This window comes from Balearica regulorum, chromosome 9 (genome assembly GCF_011004875.1).
Source record: "Balearica regulorum gibbericeps isolate bBalReg1 chromosome 9, bBalReg1.pri, whole genome shotgun sequence".
NCBI lineage: Eukaryota > Metazoa > Chordata > Aves > Gruiformes > Gruidae > Balearica > Balearica regulorum.
Window position 1 is genome coordinate 24274190 of NC_046192.1, and position 19164 is coordinate 24293353.

The 19164-nt window shown below is 41.7% G+C and overlaps 1 protein-coding gene across 1 annotated transcript in view; it reads right to left on the reverse strand.

The window, feature by feature from the left end:
* Positions 1-4249: 4249 nt before the first annotated feature.
* The window catches only part of LOC104636407 (uncharacterized), a 202107-nt gene continuing 187192 nt past the window's right edge, over positions 4250-19164 (reverse strand). Inside the window, 8 exon segments of the mRNA XM_075761610.1 lie at positions 4250-9031; positions 10045-10173; positions 12363-12488; positions 13158-13286; positions 13598-13726; positions 15722-15850; positions 16526-16651; positions 17527-17655. Of these exon segments, the coding sequence (XP_075617725.1) occupies positions 8952-9031; positions 10045-10173; positions 12363-12488; positions 13158-13286; positions 13598-13726; positions 15722-15850; positions 16526-16651; positions 17527-17655 (977 nt within the window). The 3' untranslated portion in view covers positions 4250-8951.

Consider the following 19164-nt stretch of genomic DNA (forward strand, 5'->3'; position numbering starts at 1 on the left):
CACTGGAGCAGGTTATTTTTCATTTACTGACCACCTTCTCTTCCTTAATGCTGGTTCCCAAAGGATCCCAAACGCATGCCCAACACATCCCATTAATCCCTCCCTGCTGAGAGCAAGCTCAGCTCCACGGAGCCCTCACCAGACCTGCAGATGCAGCTTTATCTTGGTCTTTGCAGATGCAGCCAGACCAAAGGTTTTCACACATATCGTGTATTTAATGTTTGCCAACATTTCTTGCGTCGGGGACTGGTGTAGCAATAACATACTTGGGGAAATAATTGTGAAACATTAACAAGTCCTTATTGTTAACAGGTGTTTCTGGCAGGGATTCCTTCAGGGCAACTTGGACAGCACACCGCAGTTGAGTTGGCAATGGCATTTTTCCCAGAGGGACCTTCAAAAGTCTCTTGTGTGGTGCTTTGTATTCCTGGCAGCAGAGTGAGGAAGAAACCCAGTTTTCAACATCCTCCTTCATGCCCACTCAAAATCAACGATTCATTTATCGGCTGTAATGTTTTTCACGTCTCCCGTGACTTGGCACACACTTACCACGTGATAGCTTTAGTGCAGGGCACTGAAGCACCAGTTATGTATTCAAGATAACAGGTGCCGTGGTTTCATCCCTTTTTCGGTTCCTGAAGTGTTCAGGGGCTGTTTTCTGCTTGCACAAGCACTCACTGAGATATGCATTAAAATGGATTTTTACCACTGCAATCATTCTGTCCCAAATCCTTACACACCTTTTTTTTTTTATTTTTCCCAGGGGAGACAGACCTGGCTCTCCAGAGGACACTGTATGACAGTGGTGAGGACTGCACCTCTGGGAGCAGCACTGGTTTTTTTTATATATTAAAAGAAAAAAAAAAAAAAAGCGAAGGTTCTTTTTTGGAGCTAGAGATCAGAAATAAGGGAAAGTTCACTGCAAATTCATCATGATGCTATACGTAGTTTTTTAGGGTAAAAAAGTGGGCTCAAAGGGCTGGATGCGCTGCCCCAAGTCATGCTTCTCCATTAGCCCTTGTAGCTAGCACATTATCAAACCAGGGACACTGGACTACTGAATTAATCTGCAGAGCTTCCCAAGAGAAGGAAAACTCCAGCTACCACTCCACAGCAAAAGAGTTTGCAACAACAAACCAAATCAAAACAACCCCCGCTAACACTCTTTTCAAAGGTGTAAAGATTGTCCAGGCGCTTGACTTCCATCTTACCTTTCCAAGTAACATATCTTGGAAGGAAGATCCCCGTTGGATCAGAGGGGAGACTTTGCTACAACAATAGCTGCACTGGCAAACCGTCTCCTTTCAACACATTCTAGAGTTTGTATTTTAAGTGGTTTTGCCACATTGGCAGCCAAAAATAACTATTTTCTGATCAAATTCACTAGTTCTTGTAAAAAATTTAACATGCTAAATATGACTGTGCACAGTTCTAATAGTTCTTCAAGGTGTCTGGTCAAACCTCTTGCTTTTGAGAGGGTGGAGAAGGGCTCTGCAAAAGGCTCGCACAGAGCGATGCCCCAGCCAGATTGGTTCGTTGTGAGGCTGCTCCTGCAGCACTCCCACCCCCATTACCCAGGAATACGGCCCATATTTAATGTGACGCTATTAGGCTTGCTATTCTGTACTTCTTATATACCCTTAAGGTTAAAACAATAATTAAAAGAGCAGCCTTCTTATATGCCTAGTAGTGCAAGGCCAAGATCCACAATGGCTACCGCAACATAAATGTCAAGTAGAAAAAGGAAAAAAAGCAACAGGCAGGAATTGCCCCCCGCAGCCTCTGCTCCCGCCGATCTTATTCTTTGCTGATGACATACAGCAAGGAATCTTACTGCCTATTTTACAGGACATAAAAATAATTTAAAATTGAATTTCTGGTTGAAAAATACCTCCAGCTGCGAAAAGCAGAGAATTTTCATTAAGTCACTTTGTAAGTAATGTATAGCACGCTAAGACTTACTAAATATCAAAGACAGGGCGGTTTCTCGTTAATGAGAGCGGGCACAATGGGGCAGAATGGGTGGGACCATGGAACATTTCCACCCCAAATATAGCTCCACTCAACCAGGCGGCGTGCACTCGGTTAGCTCTGGCACTCCCACGTTGGAAAGCCTCCATGCTGTCTTCAAAGCAGGGGACAGAGATGACACAACCCTTGAATTTCACAATAGGTTTCCTTCATGTTTCTGGCTGAACGAAGTAGGAGTTGTAGGTAGGAAGAACACATCGATGTGAAGTACAGAAACTTCTGCAAACTGGAAATCTGCAAATTTTGTATTACTTTTGGTAAGAGCTCTGTGCTAAGGCCACGTGAGCAGAGATGGATCTCACTTGCTGTGGACAGACATGGTGGTCTCGGGGAAGGACCATCACCTTGCTACGTTTGTGCAGCCTTTGCTCAGACGGGCCATGGTCTACGCCTGATGCTAGTAATTCATGCTTTATTGTATTAATGAATTAGCCAAATTTGACCTCTGAGGAGCAGCAAGCCTAACTCTTTGATCTCTTACACCAAGAAATCACAGACCTTAATATATTAATTAGTTTAATTATCATTAGGTCCTTGGGGTCACTAGAGGGAGACACGAGCACATGCCTTAAGCCAAGATGTTACATCTGGGCTGGAAAAAACACCCAGTAGATGATGGCATGAAGCATTTTAAACATTAACTATAATATCTACACCACATGCAGCTTCTCAAGATGTTTTGCTGTCATCAGCTTACTAAAAGATAAAGATTTATTGGGCTATTACTGAAAAGGAAGCTAGATACTGCCAAATGGCATGGACAGTTAGATGACTAGTTGCTGACATCTTTATTCATATATAAAACAACACAACTGAGTTGTATTTTTTTTTAACTACCATGCTTGAAGAAATCAACAAAGCAGTGCCTTATCATACAGAACTTTTAAGTAATTTTTAAATCATTTATGGGCTTTGGACAGCTTTTTTTTTTTTTATACTGTGTGCATACAGAATACTCTATTAGCACCCTGTGAACTTTTAGTGCTGACTAAAATAAGAGATAAGCAGTGCTGGCTACAGATCAGTTTAACAGTGTCCGAAGATGCCGAGGGGACCATACCATGGAGCAGTGCTTCCTGGAGCACGGCCACAAGATCACCCTTATTCCAGTGCCATATTTCTATTGCAGGCATACGTGAACTTTTCAAGCGCTGCAAAGAGATGGCTTTTTTAAAGGTTTGAGACATAGACCAATGCTAACTCTGCACAGGTTGTGAATATTAACCCACCACATTTACTTTATGATCAGCTCTTAATGGCAATCATTGAGACCGAAAGGCTAGTGCAATAACTTCTACAATTTTTTTGAAGAGTATAAATATTGCTATTAAGAAAGAAGTTATTGAATAAGTTGCGGTCATTATAGAGCTATCTTTATAGCATATGTTAAAAAGATGACAAACCAAATGAACTTAATTATTCTACTCCTTGTTGAAAACTCTATGAACAATGAAGTAAATCACATATGACAAAGTCCTGCAGTACTACAGAGCTAAATTTAAAAGTGTTTGCTCTAAGATTTAAAAATAAGTCCAAGCCTGTAGAGCAGTTCTCCCAGAAGCTAGCTAGCCGTATCTGTCCACTTTTTCTCTGACAGCTTGATATACTGTCCCCCCTTTGTTACACATTTTGAATTCAATTTAGCATGCTACTTCCAATTAACCAGCACACACTTATTGCATTATTTGGCATTAAACAGGCACATGTGTTCCTTTAGCTCCTGCCAATGTGAGAAGACAATACCCTTAAGGTGAACCGGGCTATTTGTTCAGCGAGTATTAGGCTCTGGGAAGTGTCCAAGAAGGCTGATGGAGCCCCGCAGGTGTGCGGTGTCAAATGCCTTCAAAGTGCTTCATGCCCAAGTCTTCCAGAAATGTTACACTTCATAACCATCCTCTTCCAGCAAGATTTATGCTGTGTTTTGAATATTTCTAATACTCTGGAGTCTGAGTGCCAGAAACCTCTATTTATCAGGCTCGGTCACCGGACAAGTTGCTCTGGTCAGGGATCATATATAAACCCATTTATGTACAGGCCATTATTTATTCTATACAAACTATTAAAAGCAGGTGTGATTTCAGCGTGTTTGCTCTGAATGTGAATTGGTTTAACAGAATAAAGTTTCATCCACAACACAGGCTTACTGCTTTAAGACTATCAATAAGGAGAAAACAAGAATAAGTTTTAACGACGTGTTTATATAAAAAAATTAGCATCCTTTCACTATGATACGTGTACAACAAAGTACAGTACAGGTTTGATACATCCCGCATATTCTTTGAAGGGGGTTACAGATTCACGAAGAAATAATCTTGCTATGCAAGTGCGTATTAAAAGCAATAAAAAGAACAGGATAAACAATTTATGCTCTACAAGTCTGAGATTTGTTGTTTACCGCTGGAAATTGCTTTACACAGTGTTAAAATTTAAAGCTTTGACCCCGCAAAAGAATTACTGGGCACAGTCACAGCTCACGCACGGAGCTGCTGCAGTCAGCCACAGGTCAGCGTGCAGGAAAAGTCCTTCAAGAACTGGGGACCGAGAAGGTTTCTGGCCTAACTATTAAAAAAATTAACATGGGATGGGAGGATGGAGGATTCTTGGTCCACCAGTTCTCTCAAGGACCCTTCCTAAGCTTTTCTTTGCTCTGATAAGAAGCTAAACTCTAACCAAAACATTGTTATTTGTCATTGTTAGATCAACAGTATGAAGCCACGATAGCTCCAAAATGTCTCTTTGGCTCTTCTGGGAAGGACATAAAGGTATAATTTCCATGTTTGTCCCGTTGGCAACTCCTGATACTATGATGGTTATTACTTACACAAACAGAAATCTGCAGCCAATCAAAATAATATGGTTGGCAAGAAATCTGGGCAAACTTTAATAGCTATGGTTCTTCAACATAAAAAGGATAAAAGTAGAATAATAATTTTTGGCAGGAGAAGCGGGGAATTTTTAAAATTCTGATTGTTTTCCTATGAGAATAGTGTTATAAATACTGAAGTCTAACTTAAAACATGTTGTTCTGGTTTCATGAATTCACATTGAGTAAGATTCTGCTGAACCCACTGAGTTACACTCAACTCATTTCCACTCTTCTCAAACTGAAGTTATCTGGAATACACAACAAGGTGAGAGAGCGGGATTTGGCACAGAAACTGCACGGTCAAAATAATTTAAATGTCTTTCTGAAAGGAGTTATCTGTGCATGCAAGTGTGTTACAGCGGAATACACAGAGCGCTCTTTGCAAGAAAGCGTAATTAATTTCAGCCTTTGGGGAAATGGAGAGCCAAGAAAGGCATTTACCAAGTGGAAGATGGACATAAATTTAAATATAAAAACCATTTTCACTGAAGTTTTCACTTTCATTTTCAACAAGCTCCAGTGCTATGTTCAGGACAGTATCAGCCTCACAGCCTTTCACTGGAATCCGATGAAGCAAATAAGCAGAGTTATATTATTTTAGTAACAATTACACTCACTTGCCACAAAACTAATCTATGGAAAAGCTGATTTAGTAGTTTTTCCATTAAAAAAGTCTATGCTGTCTAATGAAGACTATTTTGTAGGCACAGAATTAGGTAAATTTGCTAATCTGCAGTAAGGAGCAGAATCAAAACATACTAATGACATCACAAGCAAGTAAACTTCCTTAATTAATAGCTAATGATGCAAAGTTTTGGCTCTTCTAGACAACAGCATCCTGTAAACATTTTCCTTGCCTTGTGAAAAAAGTGAAAACCTGCACAAACAGAGATCCAAGAAAAGACATTCAAAACTACCCCAATCAAAATTAATCTTTTAATATTTTAAAAATAGTTAATTTTGATTTTTATCTTTATATGATTGTACTTTGTTTTGGAACAAAAAAGTCATATTGAGCCCCAGATCAGAATGACCTGTTTAATGGCACTGAAGTGAACTTCTTTCCCCAAGGCAATAACAAAGAAGTATTTTGAAGGAGGAATGAATAAAAAAAAAAACCTATTGCATGTGGATGGTTTTGTATGAATTGGAATTTTCTGATTTTAAAAAAAGTTTGCTGAAATATTTCCCAGGCAGATCTACTTGGGCCTCTAATTCATTGGCACAGGCTCAGTATCACTTAAAATATGTGTTTCATCATGTACCTAAAATTGTGACATTCTTTAGAAATACTTAATACAAACCCCTTTTATTTCCTTTATACTACATATTTACAATTCTATTATCAAGGTACTGTGGAAAACGTAAACAAGCATACACGGGTGTAAATAATATGGCTTGAGAAAGGTTTCCCCTTTGATTAGCTGCTCTGATCACATATCAGTATACATAGATAAGGAAACACCAGTACATTTCATAAACTGCTGCCAAACAGCAAAAGATAAGTTCTTGGGTTTTAGGCAGTAGCTGCTGCGTTACCATTCCAGACATCGGGCACCTTTCCCTACACTGAAGTGTCCAACGTACTGGAACGGGGTCACCGAGGTATTCGGGGCTGATGCAGTTGGGTCTGAGGGAGCAGGGTTTGCCCAGTCTTCAGAAGAGAAGACCAAGGGGAGGTTGCTGCTGTCTTCAACTGCCCCATGGGGGCTGTAGATGAGATGAAGCCAAACACTTCTGAGATGCACGCTGAAAGGATGAGAAGCAGCGGACCAAAGTTGAAACTTAGGAAATTCTGGTTAGAAACTAGGGGAAAAAAAATCATGAGCATGAAATTTTCACTGAGACAGGAGCTCAAAGAGGTGGTGGGATGTCCATCCTTGGAGATATTCAGAACTAGACTGGATCAATCTCCAAGCAGCCCCATTTAACTTTGAAGTTGGCCAGGCTTTGAAGAAAAGCCTGGATCTCCAAAGATCTCTTACAACGTAACGTACTCTACGATTCTGCGAACAATCTTGAATATAATGTGGTGCTTGCATTACTATTGTAGTTTGGCTCTGTGGTAAATACATAGTTAAGATCAAAATATGTCAATTGCTTAACTTGGATCGTTCTTCTCCAGCAGTTGCTAAGATTATAGCTAATTGTCTGACATGAGATTTACCTTATCAGTTCTAGTTCAGTGAAATTGCCCCAAATTCACATAATTGTAGGCTCAGACCCAGATCACATCAACAAAAGAACATTTAAAATGTCACAGCTGACAGTAAAGCCCTCTGAGAGCCACACACTTCTGTCTAGGTTTGGGACAACAATTTTGTTACATCTACATCAGGTAAACTTTCCAGCAACATTCACAGAGCTCTAAAGAAGAAATTACAAGGGATCAGCATCAGCCGTTGTGATTTTCTGGCCAAAAGTGCAGTTGGTTAATTAATGTTGACACATTGACAAATATCTTTACTGTGCTTAGGATGACTTTCAATACTTATGAAGTGATGAATAACAACAGTAAGACTTCCACGAAGCTTGAAAAAGCTACCAAACCTGTATTGCTTCCAGTAGATCACAGTGTGAATTAAACTCCCAGGTGAGGAAGTGTCCTGTGCTTTGTACTGGACAGTTAATGACTGCAGATGTGTTTAAGACATGAGGTGAACCATGGGGTAAAACCTTTACTTCACCAACTCATTATCCAACCGCAACAACAAACATCATCTTTAAAAATCACAAGTTAGCATCAATTATTGTCACTTCATCTCTTCTAAGACAAAAATCTTCTCTTGCAGAGTTGCAATTTGTTATGGTGTGTGCACGGTAGTGTGAGCACAAGACCTGGAACTGCCTGTACTCCCATGCCTACTGAGCCCATGGTCCGGATGGCCTTTAATAAGTGCACTTTTGATATAGTCAGACTCAAGAGGTTACTTACTACACAGATTTTGTAACTCCTAACCTAACCTAAAGAGAAGTATAACGAGGCACTCTAAAATCTTTTAGTCTGGTTAACTCAGAACATTAAAATAGAGAACATTATTTCTTTATCATGACATAGTTCTATATTAAAGAACAAGCTGTCTAAAGAGACAAAATAGCACCAAAATGTCTTTGTTCTATTAAGTGACCAACAGCAGCTGTTGAATGGTATCAGGACTTGCTAAAGTTGACCAACTATTGTGCAGTAAAAGTACATTATAATCCTTTATGTAAAGAACACTGAGATTATCTTTAAACATCTATTCTTGCTTATTATCTGCTGTCTCCATCTAAGATAAAACTCTATTCTGCATTAGAAAGTACTGTTTGACAAGAACTGCTGCACAGTTCAACTTGACAAACCACCGAGAAAATCAACTGACAAGATGGGAGAATGCAGAAAGCCAGAAGAGTCTGACAGATGACACCATGCTCTTCGGAAGACTGAGTCAGACGTAAGCAAGATATAGATGGAGAATTTCCAGTCAGTCAATCCACTCTAGAAGTGCGGTACATATTCTTAAATTAATTAACAACTTATTGAGGACTGTGGTGGATTCTTCTTCAGTTGCAAGTTTAAAATTAGACTGAATGTTTTTCTAGAACACAATATTATTCAAAGAGGAGTTAATTTGGTGAATTCCACTAGTTTCCGTGCAATGTGATTTTGCAGTGAATTCATATTGACATAATAATCCGTGAAACACTTGTTAAACTTCTTGCTGGATGTCAAGCGGGTTTAGAAAGTCACTTCTACGTGGTCTGCATGTTACATACCGCTTATCCTGATACTCTTTGGAGCTGGTCTTATTGAAAACACATCCAATCTTTCAAACAGTGAATTATATATCAGAAAGAATGTCCAGAGCAGATTAATGAAGGGGTAAGAGGCTAGGATTAAATACATGAACAGATTCAACTTTTTAAAAGGATCCAGCTACTAAATGGCCTCTGTAGTCTTCCATAAGAAGTGTGAATACTTCAGTACAATTCAAGCTGAATTGAATAGCTGTTTTCATATCCAAATTCAAATACCGTCTGTGCATATAAAACAGTTCATTTATTAGTCCAAATGTTACTGTTGTAGAGCTCTTGGAAAAATATTCCCTCTTTCCTGAGTTTGTTCTTCATAAAAAGGAAGCTTTGGAGGGCCACCTAGAGAATTAAGTAGAAACACGGTTTCAGGTCTATATAACATAATATTGAAATATTATATAGATTATGCAATTTACACTTAAATAATTCAATAAACGGTACTCTTCAAAAGAAGGTAGACGACTGAGTTACACTGACCTCCTCACAGAGGCAGAGAGCAGGCAAAATAAAACATCTCTCAAACGGAAGGATCCCAGAGTGGTTCCTAAACTAAATACAGAATTGTATGGTATCACCATCAAGCCAGTTGTGATTAGACTACAAGTGGGAGGAAAATTTCACTTAGTTCTATATCTCATTAAGACGAGAAATTATCTAAATAAAAAGAAAACCAAACCCCCAAACCCTTTTGTGAGAGTGTGATGAGTGCTTTAGCACACTCGCAAATCAATCCAAATCTATTTTCCAATGTTTTAGCTACTTATCTGGCTTATCACGTTTGACCATGCTCTTCAAAACTTGACACCTCTACAAAAAGTAAGTGAATGTGATGGCACGCACAGCAAGTAAACCTCCTTATTCATCTTACAGAGGCTGTGGATATCCACTATTTCAGGGCAAGATTTCACACTGGCAGGCATAGAAGAGTGTACAGCTGTGCTGGAGGCAGCCACGGGAATCCTTCAGCAGGCTGTGCAGGATCTCCACAGCCTGCTCTGAGGGGAAACCACTGCACTGAGTCAGTTCAGCTTGGCCAAGACCTCACAAACACCGGAATGACTCCTGGCATTCGCACCATCAGGCTCCTGGACCGTTAGGAGGGGAGCACACACCACCAGAACCCTTCCAAGCAAAGCTGCTGCTATCACAGGCTCTGAGTTTTTCACCAGAGCTGGAAGTACAGGACAACTTCTGCCTCGCACAGCTCGACGCAGAAACTGCGGTGGCTGATGCTGAGCACCATGTTTGCATGGTGGGTTAATACTCCTGTCCAAATGATCCGCTGACCACCACCATGGCCTGAGCATGATTTCTTCTACTAAGAAAGCCTGCACATCTCCAGCTTGTGTTACCTTCTTTGCAGGTTGGCCCCATCCACGTGGCTGGACATACGCAGTTCCCGTTGTATGGGTTGCACTGGGATTTGCTGGCACACTGGCATCGCAGGGAGCAGTCAGGGCCGTACTGGTCTGACCTGCATTCTGGAAGGACAGAAGTGTTTGGAAGAGGGTCAATGCTCCCTAGTAGTCTCCCTGTTCTCTGCGATCAGGAAGCGGCTCAGACAACTACATCTGCTAACATTAAAACATAACATTTTGGAAAGCCTTGCAATCTTCAAGTTTCATCTACTGCATGGTCCGCCCAAACCGTGGCCCAGCTGTCCTAAAGAAGTTCCCAGAATGGAAATCATTACTGGTGTAATATCAGGGGCTGACAGCCCGACAGAAAAGATCTTGGGATTTGCTCAGGAAAGTTACTGTCAGCATCCTGGATCCACACTATCTCCGGCAGCTCTCCACTGCACGGCTTGGCTGTCTGCGTGCGCCAGCAAAGATCCTTCCCTCAAAGAATGCGAAATTGAAACCTAATCCATTTTATATATACTCTTATGTCTTACTCCAATTGCCCAACTCTGCTGCCTCCTGGCAAATTAAACTCACTGAATGTCTCGCTTCCAAATACAAATACATTTCATATCTAGGCTGATAAATCCTCATCGCAATTTTTTTATCCAGATTACAGGCATGAAGAAAAAGTTAGCAGCAGGTCACAAGGCAGGGTGCTAAATACACTGTAAACAATAGCCCTCTCTCCTTCACCTCGCTAGAAAATACTGAAGAAATAACGAAGGCGCTTGCTTTCTCACACAAGCACCCTCAGGTAAGTCAAGGTGCTGCTGAGCCCTGCATCAGCTGCAGCCCCAACACGTGGGAGAACTCTCCCCATGTGCTCAGAGCTTGGCCTTTTCAGTTAGGAAATGTTATGAGAAAAGGTCTCCTCAAACACCTCTGGACCTGATTTTAATTTATGTAATACCACATTTTCATGTTAATAACAATGTGTATTTAAGACATCTGTTTGAAAGTCTGCAATGTTAATTTACTACAGAAAAAGAGCGCCCATAAAAGTCTGTTATATTCTCTCTCTCTTTTTTTTTTTTTTAATTAACATTTTGCCTGTTTAATGGGTGCTTTACCAGAGTTCAAATTAAAATCAGGCCTTTTATCTTTATGGCTGCTGCACAGTCACAGCTGCTCACAGTTATATCACAGATGAACTGAGCCTAATTGAAAATAAAAATGCAAATAAAACCTACCCCATAACAGCTTTTCATGGATGGGGGCTACCCTAGCTGATTTAAGAAAAATAAAAATTACTCCTAGAGTTTGCGAGAAGCAAAACCTCGGTTCACATTTTTGGTGCTGAGCTTCCCCCTTGCGTTCCAATTCTACCTAAAATTTCGCTGGAAAGCCTCTGGATGCCCAGCGCCGTGCTGGCTCCGGGGGTGGCTGACGTCCCCCATCAGACCAGCGCCTGCAGATGGGGTGGCTTCAGTTTCTGACCACAGGACAGTGCGGAGAGGGAAGCAAATAATTTTCCATTTTAGTTTTGCAGGTTGCACTAGCAGTTAAGCTCCCAGCAATTACTTTGCATTAATAACAGGCTGTTTAAAGCCATTTCCTGCCCTTTCCTAGAACAAAAAGAGAAATAATATTCCCCCACCGTGATTCTGGGGCTCAGGAGGATTATGGTTCCTGGTGTGAACCTCCAAAAGTAGCACACGGATGTTCACTCCTTTTATCTTGTTTGCCACAACATTAGGATCACAAATGTCTTCTTACACTTTTTTAAGCCACTGCAATTCCCTTTACTGCAGTGATCACCCTAAATTTACTCCATGATCACTGTGATCAGAGTCTGGCTCAAGAACCTTGCCTGCCATTGCTGCCTCTCGACCCTGCAATCATCTCATCAGGGTACAGCGGTGGGACTGGTTTTGCCTACAGGAGAATTTTCTCACTTGTTTTTATACCCTTGTTACAAAATAATTCTGCTCTTGTGGGCCAACCATTTCCCAAACACACAGCCCAAGTGCCTGTGCTGCAAATGAGGGAATTTTATTTGGATTAAATGTTCCTGGACTACTGCTGAAGCCCAGAGGCATACATAGCTGCTGCAGCTCCGCTACCCTCATCGATATATCAATTTAAATATTGGTTAACTCAAGAGGTACAGCCTGTTGATAAAGCTGTTGATAACCTGTAAGAGTAATTTGCTGCAAACAATGTGTTCTTGAATACCAGCAAATGTCCTTTTAGTTACACTTAGACCAACAGGTCATACTGGTTTAACTCTCCACGGTCCAGCCCTTAGAAGTTATTACCCTTACCAATGTCACATTTGTCTCCAGTTTTCCCAGGTGGGCAAAGGCACTTCCCAGTCTCTGGATCACAAGGAGCTCTTCCGCAGTCGCACCGACGCTGGCACCTCTCTCCGAACCAGCCCCTGTCGCAGCCTGAGAGCGAGAGCGCTTTGTTAGACGCACGTTTGAATGGCAAAACGTACACTAAGCCAGAGGAGTTTTTCCAGGATGTCTCAGAGGAAAGCTCATAAACTCTGCACTGAAGGTAGCATAAATGCCAAGTTTAATGAAGAATCAAACATAGTGGAATAGGCACAATATTTATATGAATTCTCTTTATGTTAGGTTCGTCTAATCTAACCTATCAAAGCTATCTGTAAAGCTGTCCCAGAAACGTAACTGGCACTTATTTTCGTTTTTAATTAGAACTCTCTAGAAGACCATTCTATAACACTCAACAGGTCTGACATTCACGTATTTAATAATCTTATTTGTGGTTTTAGAAGCAAATTTAAAATCAGTAAAAGGAACTTATTTTTAATAAACAACATGTGGAACTCATTGCTGCAAGACATCACGGAGACCAGAACTTTCGCTATATTAATCAGAACCAGATTAGTTAATTTACAAGGAAATGAGAACACCCAGCTATATAACAGGTAAACAATCCCAAATCTAGTGTTCCAGGATATTCATAAAGCTCAAAATATGGAAGAAGTTGCTCTCAACAAAGGTTTGAATAATGACATGCATTTTTGGGGGGGTTATTTTGATTTTTTGTTTGGTTGGTTTTTTTCATTTACATCAGAGGAGTGCAAGTACCTTTCTCGCAGTAGACACCTTGATAACCCAAAGGACAAATGCACTGTCCTGTCACTGCATCGCAGCTCGCTCCATTTTTACAGGCACATGCATGAACACAGCTTAGTCCATAAAATCCAGGGGGGCACCCTGAAAAATGAAAGAAACGAAAATGAGGAAGGTTTATGAAGAAAAAATACATCCCCCTAAAACCCTCTGTATTCTCAGCTACATTCCCTGGGAATCAACAAAAATTATATTTATCATTAACTCTAATAATGTCATGTGCTTTTAACCTTGTACCACCCCAGCACCAAAGTCACTCAGATCTGGAAGCAGCTGGGTGATCTGGGACACCCCAAAAATTTTCACGGAGCTGGCAAGGTGTTTATGTGGCTACTCTGAAGCCCCACATCCCGTCCCTGTCGGAAGCCAGGGCTGCCCAGGGTACCTCCACTTACTGTGCTCGCAGGAGCGGCCGTAGTAACCCTCGGGGCACTGGCAGCAGCCCGTGAACCTGTCGCAGGTGCCGTTGTGCTGGCACGAGCAGTCCAAGCCGCAGCCAGACCCGTACTTCCCTGGGAGACATTCTGCTGGCAGGACACGGACAGAAAAACAGACAAACAAAAAAGAAAAAACCCGCTGACCTCACCCAGAAAAGCTCTTATGTGATAGCTTCTATAGATGAGACATGATGCCCATACAATAACTTGCAGAGCCAAGGAGAACATTTGTCACAAAGACACAGCATTTCTGCACAACTATGTTGTATCTACATACTTTGATGAGAAATCTTTTATATTATATAGATGTTCAAACAGCAATTTCCTCATACTTTTTAGAGTCTACCTTTTTTAATTGGTCTCTCTACGTAGTCAGTGTTGAACCCGCAGGAACATTTAATCCAAATAAAATTCCCTCATTTTCACGTGTTGTAAAGCCACATAGTAAATGGTATAAATGGTATATTATTTATTTTTCTATCTCTACAGCAATATTTTCCTATAGGCACTTCAAAAGTGTGAAAGAAACCACGAAGTTTTTCCTCCTCTGTTATCATTGGAGTTCACACTATTCCAATTCCTAATAAAATTGGGAAGATCTCTTTTTCATGCATAGCAACAGACTTTCCATGTATAATGAGATATCTGCTTTTACAGAACTAAACACCTCTCAAATTACTGAAGGCCAAGTCATGAAAAAGTGACTGTGCCAATATAATTAACTTCAGCATCATTTCTGCATAAGTTAACTTCCCGCTGCTATGATAATGTGAATCTGGGCAGACCAACTTAAATGAGCGTGGCCGTCCAAATAATCAGATTCATAACTCAGCAAATGTCAGACAAGATCTTTCAAGAACATTGTATCTAATCACTAGAAAAAGGATGCCTGATTAGCTGTCTTTGATTTCTAGTCAAAACACACTCAAACCCACACTGCTGTGGAAATCAAGACTCAAATTTCCAATAACTTGGCTATCTCTGTCGAAAGACGAACAGCAAAGCTCTTTCTAGCGATACAACACAGTTCTTTATGCGCTGTGTGCACGTCTACCCAGCTCCTTCTCTGCACATGTGCATGAAGTGGGTGTCTGAGTCTTCTCAGGTGCAGAGTGAAACAATTGCATAGAAGAATTCAGCTACAAAAGTGCCATTTCTATATGACACTTTTATATAAGGGCACTCCCCTATAATGACCAGTTGTTCATCAAGATATGTGTGGAGTTTGAGGTGGATCTTCTGTAGATGTGAGGCACAGAGGCTGCAAATGAAGGCCCTGCAGTGTGTTGGGGAGATTACATCGTGGCAGTTACGATGGAACGATGACATTGTCTTGAATGTGAACTTGGAACTTACTACTTATTTGACATCACACTTGTAACCTCATGGTCTCCTGAACATTTAAGTCCATAACTGTAAGATAGCTCTTCTCTGGAGAGATAAATTGGAACACAGAAAGGCAGAATGACTTTTGGGAGACGGACAGAAGGATGTGGAAAAACTCTACTCTGGGCTGGTGGGAGAGTTTCCGGAGTGAAAACTGATCTTATTCTATTTAAGTGTGCTTTGTCTTGTGTACGGGAGAGCTGTCATGCAGAAGCAAGGGCGAGATAGCAAAGCAATCTCAATTGCTTTGGACAGATGTTGTCAGAACTACACTAACAGGGAAGTCAATGCGCGGGATGTTCAACTGCAGTCCAGTGTCAAAGGGAAGAGAGTAACAAGAGAGAACAAAACGAGAGGAGGGAGATGTGGGCTTCTGCTAACCTCGGAGGAGCACATGAATGAAAGAAGATACAAAACAATGGTCCCATGAACAAAAGAACACAGAAGTTGGACAGGAGAAGAAATCAGAGTCCATGCAAAGGAATTTATGAGTTATAGAGCAGGACTCACGAGGAAACTCTCTAAAAAAGACCTAATGCTCTAACTAGTGGCAGTTCTGTGTGAGAAAAGCTGCAGAGATGCATGCAGCTGGGAGGGCATTGTCTTAAGCAAAACTTGTCCCCTTTTGTGGGTCTGTAGACACTGTGAACCCTTGTTTGAATGTACACAACCACTATCTTCAAAGCAGAAAATTACCTTTCTCACATGACCTTCCTGTCCAGCCGAGCCCACACGTGCAGTTGCCATCCACGTGGTCACAGATGCCACCGTTCTGACAGGTACATGTCAGGTGGCAGTTGGGGCCGTATTGTCCCTGGGGACACACTACAGAGAATTAACAAAGTTTGAAAGAAAATAAAAATTAGCATCCCCAAAAAGAATGAAGGTGACAGGGAATAAAGACAAACACATGCTTCCCACAGAGTGTCCCAAGTGCCTGGTGTCTCCTAAGGGCTGTGAGACACTCTACTCTCCACGCGTATTAGCAGTTCCATCCAAACACTCCCTGTCTCACTGTATCTCCTCACTTGGCTTCACTCCACATTCTTACTCTCATCTCAACTCCTGCTCAGCAAATCCCCTCCCTTTACTTTTTTCAGCTCAAGCAATTTGCTTCCAAATTCAGTCCCGTGCACCCACAGCACCCTCACGCTGCTCATGCTGTGTGGTACAAACTACCTTTTTCCCCATCTCCACCTTTGTGGTGTTTGGACTGCAATTCTCTGAAAACAGCAACTTTAACTTTGTGGAGAAGCCAGTGCAACGGTACCGAGGGTGGTGGAGCAAAACAGTGAGATGTGGACAGGAGACAAGGGTAGGCTAAAGGCAGGGTGATGGAGCGGAGAGGGACAAGGGCTGAGTACACAGCAAACTGCAGTGTTATCAAGCAAAGGCATTGGGAAACACAGCTATAAACAATGTTTGGCACCGAGTTTTATTTGCTGGTTGTTTTAAGTACGTGCCCAGCCAAAGGGATGACCTTGGGTCCTGCTTTGTTACCTTGCTGACAGCTGGGTCCCATTTGGCCGGGAGGACAGGTACACTTGCCAGTCCGTGGGTCACACTGACCTTTACCGCATGCACAGAACAGGGTGCAGTCCTTCCCGTAGCGATTTTCAGGGCAAGCTGAAGGAAACGCAGCCTTTGTTAAACACGCTGGGTATCCAATGCCAGTTTTCATTTTTAATATAGGCAGGATCTTACAGGTAGAGTTGGCTTTGTTTTTATCCCAACTAATGTGCTTCAAAGCAGCAACTATGAAACCAAAACCCATCCAAAGACATGACCTCTTCATCCTCTGAAACTTTACTTGAGGTTATAAATATAATCCATGGTTTCACATGGAACGTTTAGCAGGTTTCCTACCAAAAGGCTGAGTGTGCAATTGAAATATCAGCTGCACATCCTTCCAGCTGAAGACATCTTTCCTTCCTTAATATTGATGCTGTCCTATGCTGAAGAGCAAAGCTATAGGCTAGTAAACATTAAAGCATTGCCTTTCTGTGAATAAACTGGAGAGAACTTCGTAGAGATCATAGCTTTGGAAACAGCACAGGAATTCAGCCACACAATTTAGCTCTGAAATAGAGAAGTAAGAATAGGGTTGCCATGGAGTCTTTACCAGTTTTGCCATGACAAAACTTGATCTTTTTCCCATTTATTGAAACTAATGGCACCACAGTGTGAAGCAAAATATTGAGATAATTTCTCAACCTAGAAATTTTGGACAGGAAGAAGGAACTTGAGCAATTCATGCTGAGCTGGCTCTAGAAATAAATTTGGGCAAGCAGGTTGTAATCCTGGGATGAGTGTCCTTTCTTCTACGCACGCAGAAGAGAGGGAAAATATTTTGCAAGAGATTTTTTTACAAAGCTGGAATCCTGATTTACAATTCAAGGAGGAGGTAGCTGGGATCTGTCTGTTTTTCTACTGACGAGCTCTTATGCAGATTATTCTCTCTGCTGTTTTTTGCAAGAAGCAGAACATGAATGTTGGCTTACTTGTACTGCAGTCGGCTCCAATGAAACCAGGCGCGCAATCACAAGTTCCCGACGCAGGGTCGCAACGGCCTCCATTCATACATTTACAGGCGTTTTGGCAGTTTGAACCATAAGTACCTTTTGGACACCCTGTTTTAAAAGAACAAAATAGCAATTAGGCTACGTTGCTACCTGGCCCGTTGCATTTCATGTCATAAGCACTTTGTTGCTTTCAACCAAAATTAGATTTTCATTTTCTAACTCTGTTCACTTCTAGAGGGCCAGGAGTAGGCATTGACAAGCAGATGCTTGCCTTGGGCAATGCCAGGCAGTGCTGACTTGCAATGTCAGACCCCGGAGAGCCAGACCAACTGCTGCTGCCAAGCCTGGTCCCATTGCTCCTGGCTCTGCCTTGTCCTCCCGTTCCTCATACATGACGGTAGCAAGAAATGCAAGCCCAGTTCTTCAGAGGTTTTCCTCTTGGATTTCTGTTCCAAATCAACCTGTTTCCCCTTTCCCTCCTGTGGCCCTGAGATGGAGAGATGGGGCCCTGGTCCCTCTTCCTTTGGGCAGCACCAGCCTGGCTTGCCTGAGACAGGGAGAAGCCGTGAGCCACCTCTGCCCCTTTTAGCAGTCATTTCAACTGACCAGTTGTGGATACTGGGGCAGGTCTCATCTTTTAAAAAATGTTTACATTGGAGAAAATTTTTCCTCTATAATCTACTCTTTCCATCCAACCTGGAGCTGGCATTTCTCTGGCACATCTAGTGGGCTGTGGATGGAAGATTATGAAAACGTGCACATGGAAATAACGTGACATTTCAGAAGACACCTTCTGAGAAGATAGGTGCAGGAGAGAGATGGTTTAAATGCAAGGCCAGAAAATTATCTGAGGAAAAAACCAAAGCAGCTGTATTTTGTAATAACCAAAAGAAACATTAGACCTGGATGGATTGCAGAGCCAGTGTTACATGGCAACGAGCTCTCCATGAAGAGGTTTTTCCAGGTGGTAGTATTTCTGGTTTCTTTTTGGACAGCTAATGTTGAAGGAACACCGAATACAAGATCAGGAAGACATGAATGCATCTGCCACACTTAGCTCATGTCTCCAAGATACTCTTTAGAGTGATGGAGGCTGGAACTGAGGAAAAGAGCTGGACAGAGCTGCTAGGCACGTGCCTCTATCTGTCAGGGTTGTCTCCAGCATGCCAGCACTGAACTCTGGAGATGCAGGTTACTCTCCTAATTTTCCAGTGTACTGGAGGAGGCGTACTGCTTTTAGAGCAACATAATCATCATTGAACAGTTACATTAGGGCTACTACCTCTACATGTCATTTCTTTGCTTCCTTCCTTCTCTTCTGCTGGCAAAAGCAAAGCCTATGGCTACTTTGGAAATCTGGTTGAATATATATTTGCACATGTCTCCAAGTAACAGCGCTCTCACAATCTACGCATCAATAACTTTATGCATTTTCTCTCTTTTCTGAAGGCATGAAAGCATGGTCTGAGAGGCTGGAGAAATCTTGGGATTTTTTTAACTATTCAATAGAGAGGTAGAGCTTATGGTGAAGCTTTAAAGGGATAACTTTTAATATAAAACTGAAAATTGGCTTCTGCTCAAATCAGGATAGCAGATCATCAGGACTAAACAGATACA